A 26,462-nucleotide genomic window follows, 5' to 3' on the forward strand; every position below is an offset into this window, starting at 1 on the left:
ATCAGCAAATAGTGACAGCTTGAGTTCTTCTTTTCCTGTTTGTGTTTTTAAATTTCTGTGATCTGTCTAATTGCTCTGGCTAGTGTTTCAAGGACGATGTTACATAGAAGTGGTAAAAGAGGGTATTCCTGTCTCGTTTCAGTTTTTAGAGGGAATGCTTTCAGTTTTTCTCCAGTAAGAATGCTGTTGGGGGCTGGGGTTGTAGCTCGGTGGTAGAGCACTTGCCTAGTGTGTGTGAAGCACTGGGTTCGATTCTCAGCACCACTTAAAAATAAATAAATAAAATAAAAGGTATTGTGTCCATCTACAACTAAGAAAATATTAAGAAAAAAAAAAAGAATGATGTTGGCTGTGGACTTAGCATAAATAGCTTTACAATGTTGAGGTATGTTCCTACTATCCCTATTTTTTCTAGTGTTTTGAGCATGAAGCAGTGTTGTATTTTGTCAAATGCTTTCTCTGCATCTGTTGAAATAATCATATGATTCTTAACCTGTTGATGTGATGAATTACATTTATTGACTTCTGGATGTTGAACCAACCTTGAATCCCTGGGATGTACCCCCCTTGATCATGGTGCACTATCTTTTTAATATGTTTTTGTATGTGATTTGCCAGAAGTTTTGCATCTGTGTTCATCAGAAATATTGGTCTGAAGTTTTCTTTCCTTGATGTCTTTGTCTAGTTTTGATGTCAGAGTGATACTAGCGTCATAGAATGAATTTGGAAGGGTTCCTTCCTTTTCTATTTCATGGAATACTTTGTGGAGTATTGGAATGAGTTCTTCTTTGAAGGTCCTGTAGAACTCAGCTGAGAATCCATCTGGTCCTGGCTTTTCTTGGTTGGCAGACTTTTGATGACTTCTTCTATTTCATTGCTTGAAATTGATCTATTTAAATTTTGTATGTCCTCCTGATTCACTTAGGTGGATCATATGTCTCTAGAAATTTGTCAGTGTCTCTGAGGTTTTCCATTTTGCTGGAGTATAGATTTTCAAAGTACCTTCTAATTATGTTATGTATTTCATTGGTGTCTGTTGTGATATTTCCTTTTTCATCATGAATTTTATTAATTTGAGTTTTCTCTCTCCTCTTCATTAGCGTGGCTACGGGATTTATGTATTTTGTTTACTTTTTCAAAGAACCAGCTTTTTGTCAACTTTTTGAATTATTTCTTTTGTTTTAATTTCATTTGATTTCAGCTCTGATTTTAATTATTTCCTGTCTTCTACTGCTTTTGGTGTTGTTCTGTTCTTCTTTTCTAGTGCTTTGAGATGTAATGTTAGGTCATTTAGTTGTTGACTTTTTATTCTTTTCTTGAATGTGCTCCATGCAATGAATTTTCCTCTTAGTACTGCTTTCAGAGTGTCTCAGAGATTTTGATATGTTGTATTGTTGTTCTCATTTACCGCTAAGAATTTTTAAATTTCTTCCGATGTTTTCTGTTTCCATGCTTCATTCAGTAGCACATTATTGTCTCCATGTGTTTCTATTTTTTATTTTATCATTGATTTCTAATTTCATTTCATGTGATCTGATATAATACAAGGTAGTATCTCTATTTTTTTGTATTTGTTAAGAGTTGCTTTGTGTCCTAAGATATTGTCTGTTTTAGAGAAGGATATATGAGCTGTTGAGAAGAAAGTGTATTTGCTCGTTGATGGATGGAATATTCTATATATGTCCGTTAAGTGTAAGTTATTGATCGTGTTGTTGAGTTCTGTGGTTTCTTTGTTTAGTTTTTGTTTGGAAGATCTATCCAGTGATGACAGCAGTGTGTTGAAGTCATCCAGAATTATTGGTTGTGGTCTATAAGGTTCCTGGAATTGAGAAGAATTTGTTCAACATACATGGATGCGCCATTGTTTGGGGCATAAATATTTCCGATCATTATGTCTCCCTTAAGCAGTGTGAAATGTCCTTCCTTATCCCTTCTGAATAACTTTGACTTGAAGTCCACTTTATCTGATATAAGGATGGAAATCTCTGCTTTTCTACTGAGTTCGTGTTTGTGGTATGTTTTTTCCCATCCTTTCACTTTTAGTCTGTGGGTGTCTTTTTCTATGAGATGAGTCTCCTGAAGGAAGCATATTGTTGAGTCTTTGTTTTTAATCCAATCAGCCAGTCTATGTATTTTGATTGAAGAGTGTAGGCCATTAACATTCAGGATTAGTTTTGAGATATGATTTGTATTTCCAGTCGTTTTGGTTTATTTTTGGTTTTTAACTTGACTTGTTTTTTCTTTTGATTGACTTCTCCTTTAGGTAGTTCCTCCCTTTGCTGACTTGTATTGTTGATTTTTTTCATTTCCTCCTCATGGAATATTTTGCTGAGAATGTTCTGTAGCACAGGCTTTCTATTTGTAAATTCTTTTAACTTTTGTTTGTCATGGAAGGATTTTTTTTCATCTTCATATCTGAAGGTTAGTTTTACTGGGTATAAGATTCTTGGTTGGTAACCATATTCTTTCAGAGCTTGAAATATGTTGTTCCAGGCCCTTATAGCTTTAAGGGTCTGGGCTGAGACATCTGCTGATATCTGTATTGGTTTTCTCCTATATGTAATCTGATGCTTTTCTGTTGCAGCCTTTAAAATCCTATCTTTATTTTGAATGTTAGGCATTTTTATTATAATAATGTGACTTGGTGTGGATATGTTGTAATTTTGTACATTTGATGTTCCGTAAGCCTCTTGTATTTGATTTTCCATTTTATTTCAGGTTTGGGAAATTTTCTGATATTATTTCATCGAACAGGTTGTTCATTCCTTTGCTTTGTATCTCTGTGCCTTCCTCAATCCCGATAATTCTTAAATTTGGTCTTTTCATGATATCCTATAGTTCTTGGAGGTTCCGTTCATGGTTTCTACCATCTTTTTCTGTTTGGTGAATTTTATTTTCAAGATTAAATATTTTGTCTTCATTGTCTGAGGTTCTGTGTTCCAAGTGATCTCGTCTGTTGGTGATGCTTTCCATTCAGTTTTTTATTTGGTTTATTGTTTCCTTTATTTCAAGGATTTCTGTTTTTTTTTTTTTTTTTCAGAATCTCTGTCTCTTTGTTGAAATGATCTTTTGCTTCCTGCAGTTGCTCTTTTAACTGCTTATTGGAGTGATCATTCATTGCCTGTATTTGCTCTCTTATCTCATCCTTAGCTTCATGAATCATTTTAATTATGTATATTCTGAACTTCTTTTCTGACATTTCTTCTACCATGCTGCCATTGGATTCTATTAATGTAGAATCTTGGTTTGTTTGGAACTATTTCTTCCCTTGTTTTTTCATGCTGTTCATGTGTCTTCCCCTCTAACGGTGTGGATCTGGTGTATTACAGTTTTCCCCCATAGACCTATAGTGACCCTGCAGGTTTCCAAAACCTCTTCTTTAAGGGGGAGATTAATATTAGCAGCACCCAGAACAGACAATATTCAACCCTAAACCAAATATCCCCTATGAAGACATTAATAGTATTGTCATAATAAACCGAGAGGATGAGTTTGATTATTATCTACATTATAACCAGTAGATTTGCAGTGATGTCTATAGTTTCTGACGGTGGACAAAGAGGATGGGGAGGGGTGTAGGATGTAACTGTTAATGGTATAAGAAAATAGTATATAGAAGTACTAGGTCATAAGAAGAGTAAAAGCAGAATCAAAAGAAGTTGGTTGTTAGCTTGAAAAATGGGGGAAAGAGACTCTGCGGAAACAGGTAAACAAAAGGAAAATAGGGGGAGAAAAAATAAAGAAATAAAACCTTGAAAATTTTTAAAAAGGAAAAAAAAAGTCTACACTATTACAGTCATTGTATTCAAACCTCCCAGTCTTCAGTAGCCTCATACCTGACAATGAGCTTCCAGTCTCCAGCTGGTGTCTCTGGCTGGGATTTGCCCCACCTAAAGATGGCAGCTTCAGCTTCCAGGATAACCAAGATGACTGCACTGGCTTCCAAATGTGTTGGCAAATGGGGAGCTGCATTGTGAGGCTTGCGTATTGAGTCCTCGTGGGGTGTGGTCAGTGAGGCTGGGTGTCCTGGAGCGGGGGTGTGTTCGTTTGGGCCAGGGGTTCCTGGGAGCGGAGTGCGGTCAGTTGGGATGGGGGTCCTGGAGGTGGGACATGGTTGGTGGGGCTGAGGGGTCCTGGAGGTGAGGTGCAGTCAATTGGGCTGGGGTTCTGCAGGCCCTGGCTGTTGTCCCAAAATGGTGGCAGCCATGTGTAACCAAACCTGTGGGTACTGTGACGATGGGCTTCCAGGCAACAGCAGGCAGCAGGCGATCTGTTGGTGGTCTGCATGTGGTCTGCAGGCTTCTGGTGGACGATCGGCAGGTGGACCTTGGGCGGTGAGTGATGGGTAGGTGAAAGGCAGGTGATGGGCAGACAAGAGGCAAGCCAAGGGGCAAATGGCAGATGATAGACAGCAGTCAGAGAGTGATCTATACTCAAAAAGTAGGCAACATACTGGCACACGGCAGGTGATCAAGTGGACAAATTGAGTAAACAGCAGTGGATTGATGGGCAGCAAATACTCCCTCACAGAGAAAGATTTTCCTCTATTTGAAACCCGAGTTATGGAGGAAGAAGGAATGTAGTCTCCCTCTAGTCCACCATCTTGGATCTCTGATTTAATAAGGAGTTTTGTTTTTAATTTTCAAAGCCTGGTTGAAGTGCTGTGCTATTTCCATGGAGCTTATTCCGTGTTGGTCCAGGGACCCTGGGGGCAAGTGTGCCTGTAGGGTGGTTTGGCCATAGTAATCCAAGTGGAATCTGCTCATAGGGTTCAATCACATATGGTGCAATGAATACATATTTGCATAGTCAGTGTTGTGTGCATTTATACAGCAATAATGAATAGATATATAGTATAACTTTCATCATCATTTGATGGCTACAATGAGCAGATTTTATGGATAATGCATTATCATAAGTACCAAAATAAAAACAGTGTTAGAGGCTAATTGTGTTCCTTTACTTTTCCCTACTATTTCTGAATGTTTGCTTCCTTTTTGTTATGTAGCTTTTATCTGGCCCTCTGAGTCCTAATGAAAGTTTCCTGAGGTATCTCACTCTTCCCCAAGACAATGAACTCGCTATTGATTTACGACAAACAGCAGTTGTTGTCATGGCTCATTTAGACCGCCTGGCTACACCCTGTATGCCTCCTTTGTGCAGCTCTCCTACATCTCATAAGGTATGTGCTAGAGCAGTAATTATTTATTTTTTGCAATGTTATGGATTGAACCCAGGGCCTTGAATGTGCTAGGCAAACATTCCACCACAGAGGTATACCCTCACCCTCTGGAGCATATGCTTTATATGTTTTATTGTCAGTAGCACTCAGATTCTCATTCTCTGCATATGTAAGGCTTTCTTTTTCTGTTATTGGTAGTGAGAGCTGGCTTATAGTTTTTAAATGTCTTTACAGTTTTAAGTATTGTCAGTGATATCATAGTGATTGATGGGCAAGCAGAGGTGCATGAAGCCTCTGGACCCAAACTGGGGTCCCCAGAGAGCTCACCTTGATCCACATGGCCACAGGCCTTCCTGCCTCATAAAAGAATTTCTGCATAAAATTACGGTCTTTTTTTGTGGTGAGGCAGACTGAACCCTTGAATCTTGTGTATGCTAAGCATGCATTCTACCACTGGGCTACACCTCCAGCCCAGAGCATTTTTTGTACACTCTCAACATGGGCTCTTATCTTAGCATGCAGTGCTGGTTATTGTGTAATGATGTGATGATGTAGTTATATTTTATATATTATATATGTAATAGTGATGGTGGTAGTAATGATCTGCATGTGTGGAGAACACCTGGTGAATGCCAGCCCACCAAGGACCTCACACATAGAATCATATATGATTGAAGCAGTCTTCCTCTGTTGCATCCATTAGAAAACCAAAGTTTGGAATGGAAGTGAATATTGTCAGGGTCACATAGTGGTCTTGGTTTTGAATTCAGTTTTCTCTAGCCTTTTTATTTATTAATTTTTTTGCGGTACTGGGGATCGAACTCAGGGCCTTGTGCTTACTAGGCAAACATTCACCAGCTGAGCTATCTCCCAGCCCTAGCCTTTTATTTTTAACATGAGTAAGAGTTATTTCATTTTACAGTTAGGTTTAAAAAATAAGTAATATAGTCACATGGTTACAAAGTCAAAATTATATGCAAAGGACATATTGTTACTTCCTTCCTTGCCCTCCTGCTTGTTCTCACTTTTCTAGTCTCCTCTGTAGTCTTTCATTGTTCTCTGGGATTACCATATTAGTAGTACAATGTTGTAATTATTCTGTATATTTTTCTCACTAAACATATATGCTTGAGAGTGTTCTATATTAACAAGCAGAACTTCTTTAAAAATTTTTTTAACTACGTTAGTATGCCATGTGTGGCTGTATCTCTCTTTTCAATGAGTCTCCTGTTGGTGGACTCTTGGGTTATTACTAAAATTTTTTTACCCAAATACTTCCACAGTGATCAACCTGGTACATGTGTTTGTCCATCTGTGCACATGTGTGTGTACCTGTGCTTGTGTGCCAGTAGGATAACCCGTGTGGGCTGATCATTTCTAGATTGCTCCCATACAGTTTGGTCTCTTTTACCTACACCAATAGGGGTGGTTATCTCCCAGCCTTGTGTTTAGGCTTTTGAGTTTTTGCCTGTTACATGGCACAAAATGGTAACCTGATGTGGTTTGAGCATTTTAAACTACTTCGAAGGACTGCTAATATTACTTTTTGATAGGCTTTGCTAAAATGAAACATTATGGAGAAAATAACCTCGTTACTTGTTTTATCTTACCTGTTAATTGAGGTAATATGGAATATTTTGAGTTATTTTGATGTTTTGAATAAGCTCCTTTCTTTCACTTGCTTTGTTTTTAGCTTGTAAAATCTTAGTGTTATTTCTTGACATTTTTTTGATGTAAAGAAAATGTTTATGTACTTTCTTATCTTAACAGGGATCGTTACAGGAGGTCATAGGTTGGGGTTTAATAGGATGGAAATACTATGCTAATGTGATTGGTCCAATCCAATGTGAAGGTCTTGCCAACTTGGGGGTCACGCAGATTGCTTGTGCAGAGAAGCGCTTCCTGATCCTGTCCCGCAATGGCCGTGTCTATACGCAGGCCTACAACAGTGACACACTGGTGGGTATTGTGGCTGCTGTGGCTACAGGTTTTCCTAAGTGGGTGCTATCTCTGCTACAGATGCTACAAGCTCTAGTCTTTCTTTCACATCATTGATAAGCATCTGTTTGGTATGTTATTAATCATGTTTAATAATCTTAGGGTTAATCATCATTTTCAAGGTTTTGAGTTATTAAGATCAGGAACTCCTTATAGAGAAACCCATTGTTAATCATGATTCCTGTTTATTAATCAACTTTTTATGTATAAGCTCATTTGACTCTGGGGTCAGGCAGGTAACAGAAGAGGGAGTTGGGCCTGATGGAAATGGTAGCGTCTTGGGGACGTGTGTATTCTCCTTAAAGGAAGGCACTCCTCCCTTGAGCTGTGTGTCCCTGTTGAACAGGGACAAACTAAACTATCTAGCACTGGTACTGGTCATGCTGAGGACCACTAGTGGTTGCCTTGTTTTGGGTTTTGGTGGGTTGGGTGGGGCTTGAGAGCCTACTTGCAACCTCTGGAATCTTATGGTTAGAACAGGTTGGTTCAGCAAATACATGATGAGGTATAGTCATTTTGTTTTCATTACCTTTCAACTTAATACCAATATTATTCTTATTTTTACCTTTTTAGGCCCCACAACTGGTCCAGGGTCTTGCTTCCAGAAACATTGTAAAAATTGCTGCTCATTCTGATGGTCACCACTACCTGGCTTTGGCTGCCACTGGAGAGGTGTACTCCTGGGGCTGTGGGGATGGCGGACGGCTGGGCCATGGGGACACTGTGTATGTACAGCTTATTCCTGAAACTGACCTGTTTTCCTGTGTGATTATATCCACAACAGGATGGAAAAATAGAATATGATTGGGTGTGTTTCAGCTGCCCCAACTTGTAGGGCCCAGATAAAGAGGGGTGCTATGATATGTTCACCTTTTTTTTTTTTTTTTTTGATATGTTCACCTTTAATGACTCCTTTAGGAACTTTGCCCTGGAGTGGAGGGTGATGGTGTCAGCTCTCTTGCTCTCTACCAGATGCAGTAATGGCCCACAGCTGTACCCATACCATGTTTTCTGAAGCAAATCCCATGTGTTGTCCCTTCATTCACAAATATTTCATCTGTCTCCAGCCAGTAAGGCCCCCCTTCCGTTGAACCATAGCATTATTCTCATAGGTACAAATATTAATAATTTCTTTAGTGGAAACTTTTGATTACCGTAAGAGAATAGAAACAAAACAGTTCTTGTTATAAATGTCTGGTTATAAAGATGGAGAGGCTTGCTAGTTTCCATGGTGTGATACGCCCTCATACTTTGCTGTTGTGAGAAGAGCCTGGTAGGAAAGACTTTGGCATTAGGTGAAATTGAAGCTACATGAGTGTGTTGAGGTGGTCAGGCACACTTAATGTGGTCAGAGCCATGAATAGGGAGTGGGCAGGTGCACCACTGGGAACAACCACAATCCTGACTGAAGAAACTGGAGGGCATGTAACTGGTTCACATTGCAGGGTGGGGATGGAGGAACCAGTGCTTATAAAATCTTTTGGGAAGAATCCCCATCCTTAAGAACAGCAGAATGGTACATGTATGTTATTCATGAAGAGTTCAGAAATATCCCAAATATGACAGTATTGTAAGGCATTCAAACAAATATGGCAAAACTATAATGAGAAACAAAGTAATAGAATTGTTACTCTCAGACTGGAGGAGGTGGAATTGGCAGGGGCACATGGGACTTAAGAGGCTCTGAGGTAGAGAACAAGAGGTATAGGTGATCTGTTCATCATTTTACTTTATAGTATTGATAATTTAAGTACAAAATATTTCTGAAGAAAATGGTTCTTAACTGACATTAACTGCTAGAATGAGTAACTTATCTTTTTTTCTTGGAGCTCAGGGACGGAAAAAGGTCAGTACAGGTGACAGGAGTTGGAGAGAAACTTTTGGGGGAGGTAAAACTTGCGCTGAACAGGGAGAGGTTATATCCAGTAGAGTTGTGGCTGTCCCTGTGTGTCCCTGTGTCTCTAGTGGATCGTAAAGCGAGTAAGCCATGTCTTTTGAGAGATTAGAGTGGTCTTATGTTGATTTTTAATTAAATAGGAAGTACTCTGGATTATAAGCATAGGGCATTTTGAAAATTTAAAGATTTTTTTAATTAGTAAGATTTTTCTCCACTAATCCTTGCTTTGTCATACTTTTGTGAGATACGGATTGAGGTGTGGAGTAAACCCTGCTGGCTTCATTCTGTCCACATTTATTTAACAAATAGATATAAATCTCAGTCATCTTTCTGAGGTTTACATACAGTCAAATGAATCAGTTTGAAGTATGTGTTTGAATGGGTTTTGGCCAATGCAAGCAGTTGGGGAGCCACCACAGTCAAAATAAGTGTATGTCTGTTGGTCCTGGGGCTTTCTTCCTACCCTTTGCAGATCCTTGCTCCTCATCTCCACCTCCTGGCAACCTCTGATCTTCCCTTTGTTATTATTATTTTGTTTTTCCCAGAATTTAATATAAGTGAAGTCTTAACAGCATATAGGATTTCAATTTTGGCTTCTTTAATTTAGCATAGTGTTTTAAAATCTAGCCATGTTGTTGGGCATATTGTTTATTCTGATCTGTTGCTGATGAAGGACCGTGGTTTGAGACGTGAATAAAATTTTCATGGATTTTATTGTACAAGCCTTATTTACTCATTCATTCTTGGTACTAGGGATTGAATTTAGGGTTTCACACCTGCTAGACAAGCGTTCTACCACTGAGGTACGTCCTCAGCCTTTTTCAGTTTAATTTGAAACACTCTTGGTCAGTTGCTGAGGCTGTCTTCAAACTTGTGATTCTGATGCCTCAGCCTCCTGAATAGCTGGGATTATATGCATGTGCTACTGTGCCTGGCTATAAAAGACTAATAGACAGCATTTTGGTATTCTGCTAGATACCATACTTTGTGTTGTGTTCCAATATAACAAAAGTATTGGCAATGAGTGTTTGAATTCTCTCTACTTAGTTATTTCATAAGATACTGGTGCAGGGGCTGGGGAGATAGCTCAAGTCGGTAGAGTGCTTGCCTTGTAAGCACAAGGCCCTGGGTTCGATCCCCAGCAACCCCCGCCCCCCCCCCCCAAAAAAAAAAAAAAAAAAAGATGCTGGTGAAACTGAACACTGTAATAGTCTATTCTTTTCAAAACAATTTTAAAAATTAAAAATTTTTGTGATAGTCTGCTCTTGATAGTAAACTTTCTTTGATAGCACTGAAAAATGCTTAGAAGGACATTCACATTTGTTCCGTTCCTCCCCACAGGCCTCTGGAAGAGCCTAAGGTGATCTCTGCTTTCTCAGGAAAGCAGGCTGGGAAACATGTGGTGCACATCGCTTGTGGGAGTACATACAGTGCAGCCATCACTGCTGAGGGGGAGTTGTACACCTGGGGCCGTGGGAACTACGGCCGCCTGGGCCATGGTACGTCTCCTCTGTGAGAACATGAGCAGGTGGAAGGTTGCCTCATCTGAGAGGACTTACATAACACAGTTATATCTGTTTGAAGGTTCCAGTGAAGATGAGGCCATTCCAATGCTGGTAGCTGGACTTAAAGGACTGAAGGTCATTGACGTTGCATGTGGGAGCGGGGATGCTCAAACTCTGGCTGTGACTGAGAATGGTATGTAAAGCTCGCATTGCCCTGGGCAGGTTCCCGAGGTTGCTGATGTCTACTTCCTTGGAGGAGGGATATTGGAGTAGAGTGACCCTCATGAAGCTGCTTTACCCTGTTCACCTTTAGGTGGGTGTGGGTCTCAGTGACCTCAGTGAAGAGGCCCATGAAGTTCCAGAACTTAGTCTTGTCCAAAGCCAGCAAGCTGGTTAAAAGCCTCTGTTCTTCCTAATGGGTATTTTAATTTTTAAGTAAGATTCAGAATTAAATGGAATAATTGACTTTCTGAAATACATGTACTTATTACGAATATGCTCTCTAATGTTCAGCCATTCTTGATTTCTTGTGACAAATCTTGCTCTGTCTTTGTGTATTTTGTAGTCTGATGTCACATTGTTTCTTTGTTTTCAGTTTTTTGCTTTTGTGTTTGTTACAGTGTACTAATTTTCTTTTTTTGTGTGTGTGTGGTGCTGGGGATTGTTGAACCCAGGGCCTTGTGCTTGCTAGGCAATCATTCTTCCAGCTGAGCCCTCATTTTCTATTTTTGAGGATACATTTATCAGGTTTTTTTTTTTTTTTTGTTTTTTTTTTTTTTTTTTGGGTACTGGGCATTGGATGCAAGGGTGCTTAACCACTGAGTCACATCCCCAGCCCTTGTTAAATATTTTATTTAGAGCCAGGGTCTCACTGCGTTGCTCAGAATCTTGCTAAGTAGGCTGAGGTTGGCTTTGAACTCTTGATCCTCCTGCCTCAGCCTCCCGAGTCACTGGAATTACAGGCATGTGCCACTGTGCCTGACTTTTTATCAGATTTGATGGTTAGAATCACTTTGTTTTTTTAGAATTGTATCTGTCAATATTATGTCAGTCTCTTCATTACCTTATCAGTCCTTATTTGGAGCAGGGTGGGGTCTGTCAGAATTTTCTGGGGAATCTCTCAGCCTGCTCTTTCCTACAGAGGTGGAATGCCACATTGACAATTGGCTTCTGGAAATTTCTTTGGTGAATGATAAAAGATTATTTTAGGCACTTTCATATCCTTAGCTGTAAAAGTAGGTCCCACTACTGTTGATGGCACAACAGCAGTACAGTCTTCTTGCTTTTGCTACTGTAAGTCCTAGAGAAAGATGACCTCATCTGTCATCTGAAAGATTCCTTCTGGTATGAGGCTTTTGATTTAATATTTCATTATTGGTTTTAAATGTCCATTGTTCAGTGATGTACTTTATAAAACTTCTAACCAAGAAGTATTTTTGTTTATTATTTAAAAAATTTTTTTTTAAGTTGTTGATGATCCTTTATTTTACTTATTTATTTATTTATATGTGTGCTGAGAATCGAACCCAGTGCCTAAGACATGCAAGGCAAGCGCTCTACCACTGAGCCATAACCCCAGCCCCTGTTATGTTTTGAAATATGTTCTAGGTATGTTGCCCAGACTGGCCTTGAACCTCAAGCAGTCTTCCTGACTCAACCTCCTACATACCTAAAACTACAGGTATAGGCCACCAAGTCCAGCTAGCAAATATTTTCTTAACTGTAGCTATGTTAGGATATTGTCCTTGGCATTCTTTGTGTGATATTGCTGTGTTAAGAAAACTTTGTGATTATAATGTTGATGTTGACTAAATTGCTATGAATAGGACTTGTGAATTTGTCTCACTCTGTTATTTCTTTAATGCGAATCTTTTAAGGAAATGTCCTGGTCCACACCATATTTTGAGAGACTAGTACAGTAGAAGCATCCTGTCCTGTGTAGTCTGGTCTGAGGATGACTTCACCAAAAACATTTGTGAAAGTGGGGAATTGCCAGGTGGGCTTCATAAACAGCAGAATTTTAGCCAACATGTGTAAAAGTATATGTACTCTGAGATCTTCTTGTGCACATCTGCTGAGTTTCTTTCATAGCCACCTAATAGTGTACTATCTGCCATTTTCAGTTTAGATTAAGGGTCGGCCTGTTTTTGCAAATAGATTTGTTTTGGAAAATAGCCAAATCAGACTCACTTATGTGTTGTCTGCAACTGCTTTCCTGTGACAATGGCACAATTGGGTCATTGTGACAAAGGCTACCATCCACAAAGGCTAAAAATACTTACCATCAGAAAATATTTGCTGATCTTAGGTATAGATTATTTGAAATAGAATGGGAACTTAATCATTTATGGAGCAATCTGATATTTTCTTTCTGATTTCTTTTGGTTTTCTTCTCTTTTGTAGTTATTACCTCTGCCCGATTTAATAAAAAAGCCTTTTTTTTTTTTTTTTTGTCTTAGCTATTCACTTGTATTGAGGTTTTTGCAAAGTATGCAGTTTAGTTTTTCTAATTAAATAAATCCACTTATTTTTGCAGTTGTATTTTATCCCTTTATGTAATATTTATTCAAATTATATATTTATATTGACAAATGCAATTAGAAACAAATACATTGCAACGGCTGACCTGTGCTCATTGTGGTGGGAACAGAAGCATGCAGCCAAGACTGGACAGTGGTCAGTGAACTATAGCAGTTTTCTGTGGGCCTCAGTTCCAGTGTTTTCTGGAGACAGTGGAGCTTTTGTTTTGTGTTTAGCATTCGTTGAAGTAGTGTCACTGAGTCCAAACTAGTAAAGTGTCAGGACTTTGTTTTTCATTTAATGAAATAAAAAAACTCCAGCTTTCCTTTTTGTAAATTTTCTTCTATATTAATCTGAAGTATAAACTAGATTTCAATTGGTCAGTAAACTCCTGATTAGTATTAACTATATACATTGGTGATCTCAATTTGTGTGTGTCATTGGCTATGTTATTTTCAGTCATTGAAAAACTTCCATTGAAATGTACAGTTATTTTAACCTAAATACATTTGTATTTTATAGGGCAAGTATGGTCTTGGGGAGATGGCGACTATGGGAAATTGGGCAGAGGTGGTAGTGATGGCTGCAAAACACCAAAGCTGATTGAAAAGCTTCAAGACTTGGATGTTGTCAAAGTCCGCTGTGGAAGTCAGTTTTCAATTGCTTTGACAAAAGATGGGCAAGTTTATTCATGGGGGAAGGGTGACAATCAAAGACTTGGACATGGAACAGAGGAACATGTTCGTTATCCCAAACTGTTGGAAGGCTTACAAGGTAAATGCAGATATAAACTTTTTAAAATTCTTTGGGGAAGTTTCCTTAGTAATCTTTTAAAGTTTGTAGATTTATTAACCTGAAATTCGCATGAATAGACCATCATTAGAAACTTTTACTAACATCTTGATAAGTGTAGGTAGTAATTGAAAAGTGATTTATCTACATTAAAAAGTGACCTGGACTTATTTTCCCAAATTCAATTTGAAACCCACTCAGTTTTATTAATATTGGAGAGTTCTTTTTCTGGCAGGCATCCATTCACCACTCAGTACAGTGGAGTCAATGAGGGTTACTTGTGTTTTGTTAAAGTCATGTGTACTTAACCACAAACACTACTGAGACCATGTATGCATGTTGTGCTGTGGGGCCACAGTGGGAGGTGGGATTGGGTCCACCTCAGGTGATATGATTTAACTTTTCATTGTTGCATACATCTTGCATGCTTGGTTGCACAGGTGTACAGTGTACATTGGAGATAGAGGGAATAGATGGGAGCTCAGATGCATAAGTATGAGAGAAGGTATCTCTGTAGTAGTCTGCCAGTGTGGGCAGAAAGGATGGAAACATCTGTAGGAAGACTCTACTAAGCCACTCTTACAAGAGATTATATGCTGGAGGAAGTGTGTGACTATCAAAACCATGGTGATTGAATTGTAGAAAGGATTTTTTTAAAGGGGAAAACTCCACTTGCCTTGGTGGTTGTAGGTAATCTCCATCCTAATGGAGAGCTGGTGCAGTACAGGTGAATTGACAAGGAAGCAGGGAAAGAGGGGGAGTTCAGTGAGTGGTGGGTCATCAGGTGGGTCCTGTAGTGTTTGCTGTGGTTAAGGGGTGGACAGCCTTTTCTTAAAGGGCCAGATTTTAGGTATTTTAAGTTACTGGGCCTGACTATGTTCTCACAGAAGTTGATACACAAGAAGAGGCCTTAGGCTGCATTTGTTGGAGGACTGGAGTTTGGTGGATCCCTGCACTAATCCATTCATTCTTTTTTATGTTTTTTTTTTTTTAATTGAGGGAGTTTGGAAGTAGGACTTTTAATTAATACTTGCTAATTCCTTTCTCCATCAGTTTTATTGTGAAGCATCTTAATACCTTGATCATTAGGAGTCTTACATATTCATAAGGTGTTTATTATTTTTCAAGCTTCTGAGCTAAGTTGTAGAGAATATAATTTATTTTATGTTAGGGAACTATTTTGGAATTTCCTTTGCCTCTTATTTATATTCCAAGTAAAATAACTTCCTGAGGACATTTATTAGATAGAGAAATAATTTACTCTGAGAATATTTTAATTACTGTTGTTAAAACTTTTTTCTGGGCTGGGGAGATAGCTCAGCTGGTAGAGTGCTTGCCTCGCAAGCAAGGCCCTGAGTTCGATCCCCAGTACCGCAAAAAAAAAAAAAAAACTAAAACTTTTTTCTTTTTGGTGTTAATGTGGTGGGCTCTTCAGATGAAATTATTCTTACTGTGGTAGTTTTTCAGCTGAAATAAATGTTGACATTTCTCAGAAACACTCTTTGTATTGGTCATGTTAGATTTGACATAGAAAAATATCCTTTAATAGTATTTAAATAGCAAAAATATTTAAAAGTATTTATATCTTATGACTTTGAGGGAAAAATAGATATTCTTTTAAGAATACTTCCTCAGTGAAGAGGTGTGCTTTGCATAGTTATACATGGGATTGGAGAATGTGATCTAATAACTAACTAAAAATAACACTTGTTCAACTAACATAATTACATGTCAGAATTTGTGAGAATGTTTTGGTGGCCGGAATGTTTAAAAACCAAATTCTTCCCATCAGGAAATCTATCTCTTACAAGAGTCGGATGAAAAGAGGCCACAGAAGTACTTCTCATAAAATCTTAGTTTCCTATGAAGTGATACCCTAAAGTATTCTCTAATCCACCAAAATCCTTAAACAATGCAGAGGGGTAAGGGATCAAACTCAATCCTGTGATCTTCCTAATTAATTATAGAATCAATTTTTGTACTATATTTAACGTGAATCTCATAAGATTAAGGATGTGATGTTTTGAATTTTCATTCTAGTTTGTTCACTAGGGTCCTCAATAAATTACTTCATATCATTAAAAAAAATACTAGTCTTTAAAAAAAATTTTTTTTTGTTATAGATGGACACAATAGCTTTATTTTATTTATTTATTTTTATGTGTAGCTGAGGATCAAACCCAAGGCCTCACGTATGCTAGGCAAGCACTCTACCACTGAGCTACAACCCCAGCCCACACTAATCTCTTTATGAATGAAAATCTGAGTAAGGAGAAGAAATATCAATAGATCCTTTTCATACCCTAGTATTAGTTTCTTTGTAGACTATAGGTCCCAACAAATTAAAGATGACAAAACTAACAGAAACCTTTTTTTTTATATATATTTTTTAGTTGTAGGTGGACCTAATACCTTTATTAATTTATTTTTATGTGGTGCTGAGGATCAAACCCAGTGCCTCCCACGTGCTAGGTAAGCACTCTACCACTGAGCTACAAACCCAGCTCCCAAAAGCTTTAATAACAGACTCAAAGCAAATGAATTAAGCTTAATATTAAGAAATTATCCTGAAGAAGTTAATATTAAATGACTTCTGACCTCAATAGCTGGGTGCAGATGTCTTTTTGTTTTTTGGTACCAGGAATTGAACTCAGGGCACTTAACCATATCCCCAACCGTATTTTGTATTTTATTTAGAGACAGGATCTCACTGAGTTGCTTAGCACCTTGCTGTTGCTGAGGTTGGCTTTGAACTCATGATCCTCCTGCTTCAGCCTCCCCAGCCACTGTAATTACAGACCTGTGCCACTGTGCTTGGCTGCAGAAGCCTTTTTTGCAACAGAATTCACAGGCTTGAAGCCGCATCTGCCTCCCTCTTTCCTCATAGGGAAGAAGGTGATTGATGTGGCTGCAGGCTCCACCCATTGCCTGGCTCTGACAGAAGATAGTGAGGTGCATAGCTGGGGGAGCAATGACCAGTGCCAGCACTTTGATACCTTGCGTGTGACCAAGCCGGAACCCGCTGCACTGCCAGGACTGGACACCAAGCACATAGTTGGAATTGCCTGTGGGCCTGCCCAGGTACTGAGTATATAGTTTGGTTTGGAATTTTATACAGTTTTGTTTTCCAGTTATTCGTTGTTGATGTGTAGAAATATCATTGATTTTTTTGTGTGTGTGGTCCTTATGTCCTGCAGATGTACCAAGCCACAAATTAGTTTTGTGAGTTTTACTGTAGTTTCCTTTGTGTTTTTTTCATAGACAATAATGTTATCTCCATATAGAAATAGTTTTCTTTCTTTCAATCTATATGCTTATATTTATATCTTTTCCTGGACTTGTTGCCCTGGCCAGAAATTCCATGTGATGATGAATTGGGAGAGGAAAGAGTGGGCACCTTTGTCTTACTCCTGATCATAGAAGAAAAGGATTCAGTCTTTCAGTGTTAGCTGTGAGGTTAACTGTGGCATGGCTGGACTTTTCTTTTTTCTTTTCTTCTTCCTTTTCTTTCTTTTCTCTCTCTCTCTCTCTCTCTTCTTTTCCTTTTTCTTTTTTTAAAATTTTTTTGATGGTTGCCTTATCAGATTAAGGCAGTTTCCTTTAATTCCTATTTTTTTTTTTTTTTTGGAAGTTTTTAAAAATCCTGAATAGACATTGAAATTTGTCAAATGCTTTTTCTTCTCAGAACAAGTTTTCTCTCTTTTAGTCTGTTTATATGGTGGAATACACTGATTTTCAAGAATTAACCATCCTTGTATAACTGGGATAGACCTCACTTGCTTATTTTTCCCTTTAAAAGGAAATAAACTATTTATTTATTTTTTGAGGTACTGGAGATTGAACCCAGGCATGCTCTACCACTGAGGTACTTTACTTTCCTAGTCCTTTTACTTTTTATTTTGAGATAGGGTCTCACTAATTTGCTGAGGCTGGTCTTAAACTTGTGATTCTCCTGCCTCAACCTCCTGAGTCACTGGTATTATAGGTGTGCACGCCCCAGTGCCTGATTAGATCTCTCTGTTCTTGGGTGGATATTCCTGGTCTCTGGCACTCAAGAATCATTCCATTTCAGTTAAGTTGTTAATTTTAGCATATAAAAATTTCCTTAGTATTTTCTTACTAACCTTTTGAAGTCTTTAGGGCCTTCAGTGATATCTCTTTTTTTTTTATTTCTAATACTAGTAATTTGTATTTTTTCTCTTTGTCAGTTTCCCTCGTTTTTTTTTTTTTTTTTTAAGTTTTGTTGATCTTTTCAAAGAACCATTTTTTAGTTTCATTAATTTACATTTCATTTTTTTTGCTTTTAATCTTTTTGTTTTCTGCTCTTTGTAACTGTTTTTCACATTAGCTTGCTTAGGGTTCACTAAGTTGAAATCCTACACTGTTGATTTTAGGCCCTTCTTATTTTGTACCATACAAGCATTTGATGCTATAAATTTTCCTCTATATAGTGCTTTAACTGCACCCACAAATTTTGATACATTTTCATTTTTGTTCATTTCAAAGTATTTTCTCATTTCTTTTGACAGTTGTTTTTGACCAATTGGCTAAGTGTTTTTTAATTTTGGAACTTATACTATCATTTTATTACCAGTTTCTAGTTCAATTCCATTGTGGTTGAATAACCTATATGATTTTAGTTCTTTTAAATTTGTTTAGATTTGTTTTATGTCTCAGGATAAACATTTGCTTAAAAAGTGTATGTATTTTGCTGTTGTTGGGTGAAGTATTCTGTAATTGTTAATTAGGTCCAGTTCATTGATAGAATTCACTCATTTCTTCTAGATCCTTGATAATTACTTGTTTTCTCTTTTATTAGGAGGGTAGCATATATGTACCTAACATTTCATTGTCTTCTTAGAGCTACTGTTGTACCACTTGAAGGGGATTGATGGCCTCACTGCCATCTACTAGTGTGTATTAATAACTTTGAAAGTGAAAAGATTTTTTTTAAAACCTTTTTATTTTGGTGTGGCAAAATGAGTTAGAGTTAGTGAAATGGAAGAAGAAATTGGAAACCGATAGTTTGTTAACTAGCCAACAATGAAAGTACACATCTATTTGGCAGCTAGGAGATTATAATTTAAGGCATTTTTATCATGCACAGTGGTAAATATTTTCTATGGAACAGACTAGCAGCTGAATTTGTAGATTCATCTTAGTTTTTTTTGGTTTCCATAGAGCTTTGCTTGGTCATCATGTTCTGAGTGGTCCATTGGTCTCCGTGTTCCCTTTGTGGTGGACATCTGCTCGATGACTTTTGAGCAGCTGGATCTCCTGTTGCGACAAGTGAGTGAAGGGATGGATGGAACTGCTGACTGGCCTCCACCACAAGAGAAAGAGTGCATGGCTGTTGCAACATTGAATCTTCTACGACTTCAGGTGCCTCTGCTTCTTTTATAAGTGTCTCAGGAATTCATAAGAATGTATGTACATATTGAAGGGCATGGGTTTTAGCTTGCTAGGTGAACTGCTGATGAAACATTTGAAGAATGGAGTAACGTTAAAACTTGATCTGGTAAGAGTGTATGTGGATTGTGTTATTTCTGCTACCATCATTTATTGGCATTTATTGTGGGGAGATAGTCTCGGATTTACTGTTGTATATGGAGAAATGACTGAGATAGAAGGCAATTGAGAGAGTGAGGGGTCCTCAAGATACTAGTGCTAGCCATCTCTTCTCCGGACTGTGGAAGCTCTGTGCAGTAAGCTCAGCTCCCTATAGCAGTGGCTTCACTTCTTCATAATGAAAATGTTTAAAGCTTAAAAAAAAAAAAAAAGCTACAAAAATCAACATATCGCCCTTCCTTCTTTAGTTAGGATGCATTAAACCTAAACTCACCCTTTCCACCTTCAGAGTTCTGATTATCAGGTGTTCTGTTCCATTATATTAGATCCAAGGCACAGTGTTACTTTTTGTGCCTCTGAAAGAGAAATGCTACCAATTGCAAGATACATTCTGATTTTACAGATGTTAAAACTTAAAAAAAAAAAAACCCTTGTTAGGATTGGTGATATACTATTTTTTTTTTCTTGAAAAATGGGATTTATTGATTTTTAAACTGCAAATAGTTGTTATAAAAAGTTTTTTTTTCTTTTAAATAAATTCACACAAAGAAAGAGAAATAGAAAGCGGCAGTAGTGACCAGCAAGAGGAATAATTACATTCATCTTAATGTGTACACTCTTCAGTTCTGTTTATACTAACATTTGGAGTTTTCCAAACCTGGAAGCCAAAACCTCAAATCTGAGAGCGGAATGTCTTGAGATGGGCATGTGAAAATCAAAGGGTTTCTTTTTTTTTTTTTCCCCCTTTTAGAAGCTATACATAAAGTTCTTTTCCTCCTATACCGTCACAGAACTTTTACATACATTCTCAGTCCTAGCTGTGAAAGGCCTAAAGAGAAGGAAACTCAATTTGCAGTCCAACACAAAGGGGGAAATTTCTAGAATAAATAATCCAACAGTTTTTTGCATTTTTTAAAATTAATTTAATTTTTTAAAAATAAAATTACCAAAAAAAGTGTAAAGTTACAAAAATCGTTGTTGAAGAATAATATATTAAAACTGGAGGGGCTGGGGAGATAGCTCAGTCGGTAGAGTGCTTGCCTTGTAAGCACAAGGCCCTGGGTTCGATCCCCAGCACCCCAAAAAAAAAAAAAAAAAAAAAAAAAAAAAAACTGGAAAAAGATACGTCACGAAATTTTAAGATTAATATGAAGATCATAATTTAACATAAAAGAATATATTCTATGGATTTGTTATCCTAATAAATATGAACAAAATTAACAGAAAAAGCATAGTTTGGCAATAAATATTTTGGTAAGTTAAATAAGCTTTTTTATATTGATGTGCAGTGACAAGCAAAATTTTTGTCTCCAATTTCTGAAAGTTATATGAAGTTTAAAACCCAGGGAAAGAAGCATGGTGTGAGTGCTGTAGGGGTAGACCTACAGTATTCTAGAGCAAAAGCCATTAAAGCTACTTCTACAGGAAATCGTTTTATACAGGTATTGTATGTGGAATGAATACCATTAACTGCTCACCCCTTACATGTTTTTTTTTTTTTTTTTTTTTTTTTTTTTAAGCTTTTCTTTCTTATTTGTTATTTTGTTTTTAAAGATGTCACATATGAACTGGGGAACTTGAGCACCAAAATCAAGTCTCTCATACTCCCATCTATCTTCCCCTTCCTCCTCGCTTTAAGAAAAAAAAAAAAAAAAAAGAGATTAAATCACAAGAGTTCCACTTATATCAAAATCTTCATCTGCTTTTTTCAGCCTTCCTTCCTGCACACTTACACAAACCCAGGAAAGATTAGTCAACAGGGGTTCAGGTTGAGAAGAAAAAAGGTCTTGAATCTTGAGACAAATTCCCCCAAAACCCCAAGTCCAGCAACATCTCTTCTAAGGGAGGGGGACAGCTCTCTACTGTGCTGGAGACCAAAGGAAGGGAAGGTGCGCTTGTGTCATCAGTAGGGAGAGCAGCTGGTTCTGCCCGCCGCCTCCACCCGGGGTAGAGGCTCCTGAAGCCCCACAGGTGCCCCCTAGCGCTGAAGAGGTAATGTAGTCACAGTGACAAAGTTAGATAACAAGACACTAAGTTGTTTCTGTAAACTGTTACTGCTTTTTCTTTTGTGATTTGGCACTTAAGGCTTAAGCCAGGAAAAAAAGGCATCTACTGACAAATATGGGACTTGTCTGTTATGCGTGGTGACTGGGCGATATAAAATTGAGGGAAGGGTTTCAAGCCAGAGGAAGCTATTGACAAATTGACTTGTCCTTGTATTAGGAGGGGAACAAGGGGTTGGGGGAACATTCCAGGGTTCTGGAGGAAGGGGATGAGCTTGATGTAGGGGTTGTGGGGAATGGGGTAGATAAGGAGGTGAGGGTATGGGATGAGGGTGCCGGGAGAGAGAAGTGGAGGTGGGGGTCCCTCCCTACCCTGGTTTAGTCATCTGAGATGGAAAGTCTGCTGAAAATGAGCAGGCGTCTTGAGTTGCCCAATGTGGGGGAGTCTGAGCCCCTGTGGCTGCTGCTGGAGCTGCTCAGGTAGCCCTCCTGGTCTGAGAGAGAATCCTGAGGGCTAGGGGGGAGTCAAACGTGAGGAGATTCAGACATGGGCCTGAAGAGGAAGGTGGTAGGGGAGCTACCCCCAGGCAGCCCCATACTAGGAGCAAAGAGAGTCGCCAGCTCCTGACTGGAGAAAGCAAAGGGGTTATTGGTGCCATCCGGCAGGGTAGGTGAGCCCAGGAGGTCATCGGTGCTCTGGATTCGGGGTGGGGTCCAGCAGCCCTGTGGCAGTGGTGGTGGCAGCAGCACTGGGAAACCCAGCAAAGCTGCACCATGCTGGAGGCAGGGACATTGATCGGAGAGGTCCCAGGCACCACCCAGGGCGTGGCGCTCCTCAGCATTGTGGATGAAGTGGCAGCCAGGGCTCACAGGGGCCAAAGCCGATGGTATGGAAGGGTGCGGCACAGCTCCGTCTTGTACTTGGGATTGTGGGTCAGGCTACAGAGCTTGTAGATGCCTGTGAGTGAACTGGCACTTGTCCCCGTACTTACAGGTGCTGTTTTCCTCAAAGGGGTGGCACAACTCTGTCTTGTAGTGACTGGAGTTGACCTGGCCATTCCCAGGATGCTTCTGGGTGGGCAGCAGCTGCTCGCCCCCTTCAGAGAAAGAGCAGTCTCGGAAGCGGCTATCCCAAGACTCAGAGCCGGAGCTGGCTCACCCTTGAGGCTGCTGAGGAGCTGGTTCTGGTGGAACTTGGAGCTGGACAGGGTGACTGAGTGCCTCTGAGGGAAGCCTCCGCCAGCAGGGGTACCCACTGCCTTCCTGTCTAGTAGGCAGCCCCCTGCTCTGGAAGTACTGTAGTTAAGCATCTTGTTACCCTTGCATAAAACTTCGCTCAAGTCAAAGATGGTGGCAGACACGAGGATGGTGGTTATTGTGAGAGCTCACATGGTGCAGGGGCGCGAGGATCTCATTTTTGCTTGCATCCCCCACACCCCAGTTCAACTTATTTCCTTCTTGCTGAGATTCATAATTTTTTTCCATCAGGGTATATGAGGCAGAAAGTCTGAAAAAAATCTATTTACTTCAACCTCTCTTAAGATAATTTAATAGGACTTGTTTTTTTAGGTTAGCTCGGTTTTTGAGTTTGTTTATTCTCCAATTTTGAGTTTTTCTATGTACATATTCATAGCTGGTTTAAAATTTTTTTCTTATGAAATGCCTTAACAATGATTCTCAACTACTGTGATTAAAATCTTTTTTAGTTCAGTTTATAAAAATACATATTAAGGTTGAATATCCCTAAACTGAAAATCCAAAGTCCAAGATACCCCCAAATTTGAAACTTTTTGAGTATCAATGTGATGCCACAAGTGGAAACTTCACTGTGCACAAACTTTGTTTCAAGCATAAAATCCTTAAAAGTACTTTAAAAATTACCTTCAGACTATGTATATAAGATATATATGAAACCTAAATGAATTTCGTATTTAGTTTCAGGTCCCATTCCCAAGATACATCATGTAAATATGTAAATATTCCAAAATTGAAAATACCCAGGTCCAAAAAACTTCTGAGGTTCTAAGTGTTTTGGATAAGGGATACTCAGTCTGTATTGAAAAGTTAATTTTGTTTATTTAAATAATATTTCAAATTGAATTTTATTCAGTCTTTAATAAGATTTTGCTTTTAAGCATTCTAAGTATAAATTGTTTTTCTTCTTTCAGTTGCATGCTGCCATTAGTCACCAGGTTGATCCGGAATTCCTTGGTTTAGGTTTGGGCAGTGTCCTTTTGAACAGCCTGAAGCAGACTGTGGTGACCCTGGCCAGCAGTGCGGGTGTGCTGAGCACTGTGCAGTCAGCTGCCCAGGCTGTGCTGCAGAGTGGCTGGTCTGTGCTACTGCCCACAGCTGAGGAGCGAGCCCGGGCGCTCTCTGCTCTCCTACCCTGTGCAGGTGCGCTTGGGCAAGGATTGGGCTTGGGCAAGGAGTGGGCTTGGGTGAGGAGTAGGGGTAGGGGAGTTCAAATAGGGGTGTTAGTAGGGGATTTTACTTAAAGTGGCAAAAAAAACCAATTTCCTTTTCCAGTTTCAGGTAATGAAGTGAATATAAGTCCGGGACGTCGATTCATGATTGATCTGCTGGTGGGCAGCTTGATGGCTGATGGAGGATTAGAGTCAGCCTTAAATGCAGCCATTACTGCAGAAATCCAGGTATAACCCTTGAAATGCATGGAAGCTGATAGTCAGTTTTACCTGATAGTGAGCTGAGGTTGAAACTGTACTCATATTGTAAAAATCATAACCTATTGCCAGAATTGTTGAAGGAACTAAAACACAAAGTTTTTAGTCACCTTCAAGTATTTTCTACATTTTAATATTAATATTAAATTATTTAATATTTAATTTAATATGAATATTTTATCTTTTCAATTGAAAACAAACAAGCAAACCATTATTTAAATATGAAAAACTGCCCCTACCTTGTCTGTTTCAGTGAAATTGACAGATACTCCTTCATCACATAGATCATTTCCGTCACCCAGAAAGATCTTTGCCCATTTACACTCGCAGTTTGGACACTCCCCTGCCCTTTAGTTTAGATGAATTCTGCCTGCTCTGAATGTCACATAAATAGAATCATAAAATAGGAAATAGAATCTTAGAGTAGATACCTTCCTCTTTTATGTTCTCTCTTCCTTCCTCCATTCTTACCACCCTCCTTATCCCTAACCCTAAACCTAACCCTAACCCTAACGCTCACCCCTCCCACCCACCATTACATGTCCTCATCCGCTTATCAGAGATCATTCGTCCTTTAGTTTTTTGAGATTGGCTTATCTCACTTAGCATGATATTCTCCAATTTCATCCATTTGCCTGCAAATGCCATAATTTTATCATTCTTCATGGCAGAGTAATATTCCATTGTATATATATATGCCACAGTTTCTTAATCCATTCATCAACTGAAGGGCGTCTAGGTTGGTTCCACAATCTGGCTATGGTGAATTGAGCAGCTGTGAACATTGATGTGACTGTATCTCTGTAGTATGCTGACTTACGTCCTTTGGGTATAGGCCGAGGAGTGGGATAGCTGGGTCAAATGGTGGGTCCATTCCAAGCTTTCTAAGGAATCTCCATACTGCTTTCCAGAGTGGCTGCACTAATTTGCAACCCCACCAGCAATGTATGAGTGTACCTTTTTCCCCACATCCTCGCCAACACCAATTGTTGCTTGTGTTCTTGATAATCGCCATTCTAATTGGGGTGAGATGGAATCTTAGGGTAGTTTTGATTTGCATTTCTCTTATTACTAGAGATGTTGAACATTTTTTCATATATCTGTTGATTGCTTGTACATCTTCTTCTGTGAAGTGTCTGTTCATTTCCTTAGCCCATTTGTTGTTTATTTGTATTCTTGGTGTAGAGTTTTTTGAGTTCTTTATAGATTCTGGAAATTAGCGCTCTATCTGAAGTATGAGTGGCAAAGATATTCTCCCAGTCTGTAGGCTCTCTCTTCACATTACTGATAGTTTTCTTTGCTGAGAGAAAGCTTTTTTGTTTGAATCTATCCCAGTTATTGATTCTTGCTTTTATTTCTTGTGCTAAGGGAGTCCTGTTAAGGAAGTCTGATCCTAAGCCAACAAGTTGAAGGTTTAGACCTACTTTTTCTTCTGTAAGATGCAGGGACTCTGGTCTGATTCCGAGATCCTTGATCCATTTTGAGTTGAGTTTTGTGCAGGGTGAGAGATAGGGATTTAATTTGATTCTGTTGCATATGGTTTTCCAGTTTTCCCAGCACCATTTGTTGAAGAGGCTATCTTTTCTCCATTGCATATTTTTGGCACCTTTGTCTAGTATGAGAAAATTGTATTTATTTGGGTTTGTGTGCATGTCCTCTATTCTGTACCATTGATCTACCTGTCTATTTTGGTACCAATACCATGCCATTTTTGTTACTATTGCTTTGTAATAGAGTTGAAGATCTGGTATTGTGATACCCCCTGCTTTGCTCTATTGAGGATTGCTTTAGCTATTCTGGGTTTTTTATTCTTCCAGATGCATTTCATAATTGCTTGCTCTATTTCTGTAAGGTACATCATTGGGATTTTAACTGGAATTGCATTGAATTTGTATAGCACTTTTAGGTAGTATGGCCATTTGGACAATATTAATTCTGCCTATCGAAGAACATGGGAGATCTTTCCATCTTCTAAGGTTTTCTTTAATTTCTTTTTTTAGTGTTGTATAGTTCTCATTGTAGAGGTCTTTCACCTCTTTTGTGAGATTGATTCCCAAGTATTTTATTTTTTTCGAGGCTATTGTGAATGGGGTAGTTTTCCTAATTTCTCTTTCTGAAGATTCATCACTTATGTATAAAAATGCATTGGATTTATGAGCATTGATCTTGTAACCTGCTACTTTACTGAATTCACTTATGAGTTCTGAAAGTTTTCTGGTGGAATTTCCAGGTTCCTCTAAATATATAATCATGTCATCAGCGAACAGGGATAGTTTGAGTTCTTCTTTTCCAATTTGTATCCCTTTAATTTCT

The 26,462-nt window shown here is 38.7% G+C and overlaps 1 protein-coding gene and 1 pseudogene across 3 annotated transcripts in view; one reads left to right on the forward strand and one right to left on the reverse strand.

The window, feature by feature from the left end:
- HERC2 (HECT and RLD domain containing E3 ubiquitin protein ligase 2) overlaps positions 1 to 26,462 on the forward strand; it is a 204,370-nt gene that overhangs the window by 36,546 nt on the left and 141,362 nt on the right. For both annotated transcript variants that reach the window (XM_079128427.1, XM_079128428.1), the window contains exons 10-19: positions 5,009 to 5,182; positions 6,953 to 7,141; positions 7,754 to 7,905; positions 10,419 to 10,576; positions 10,662 to 10,775; positions 13,625 to 13,876; positions 16,782 to 16,975; positions 19,076 to 19,276; positions 23,634 to 23,862; positions 23,995 to 24,119. In XM_079128427.1, the coding sequence (XP_078984553.1) occupies positions 5,009 to 5,182; positions 6,953 to 7,141; positions 7,754 to 7,905; positions 10,419 to 10,576; positions 10,662 to 10,775; positions 13,625 to 13,876; positions 16,782 to 16,975; positions 19,076 to 19,276; positions 23,634 to 23,862; positions 23,995 to 24,119 (1,788 nt within the window). The remainder of the gene's footprint in view (positions 1 to 5,008; positions 5,183 to 6,952; positions 7,142 to 7,753; positions 7,906 to 10,418; positions 10,577 to 10,661; positions 10,776 to 13,624; positions 13,877 to 16,781; positions 16,976 to 19,075; positions 19,277 to 23,633; positions 23,863 to 23,994; positions 24,120 to 26,462) is intronic.
- On the reverse strand, positions 21,747 to 22,950 carry LOC306653707 (mRNA decay activator protein ZFP36L1-like; annotated as a pseudogene). The gene is made up of 2 exons: positions 22,902 to 22,950; positions 21,747 to 22,849 (listed from the first exon to the last, which is right to left on the reverse strand). The product of its transcript is annotated as an mRNA decay activator protein ZFP36L1-like (transcript).

The sequence above is a fragment of the Sciurus vulgaris genome, assembly GCF_902686455.1.
Source record: "Sciurus vulgaris genome assembly, chromosome: 2".
NCBI lineage: Eukaryota > Metazoa > Chordata > Mammalia > Rodentia > Sciuridae > Sciurus > Sciurus vulgaris.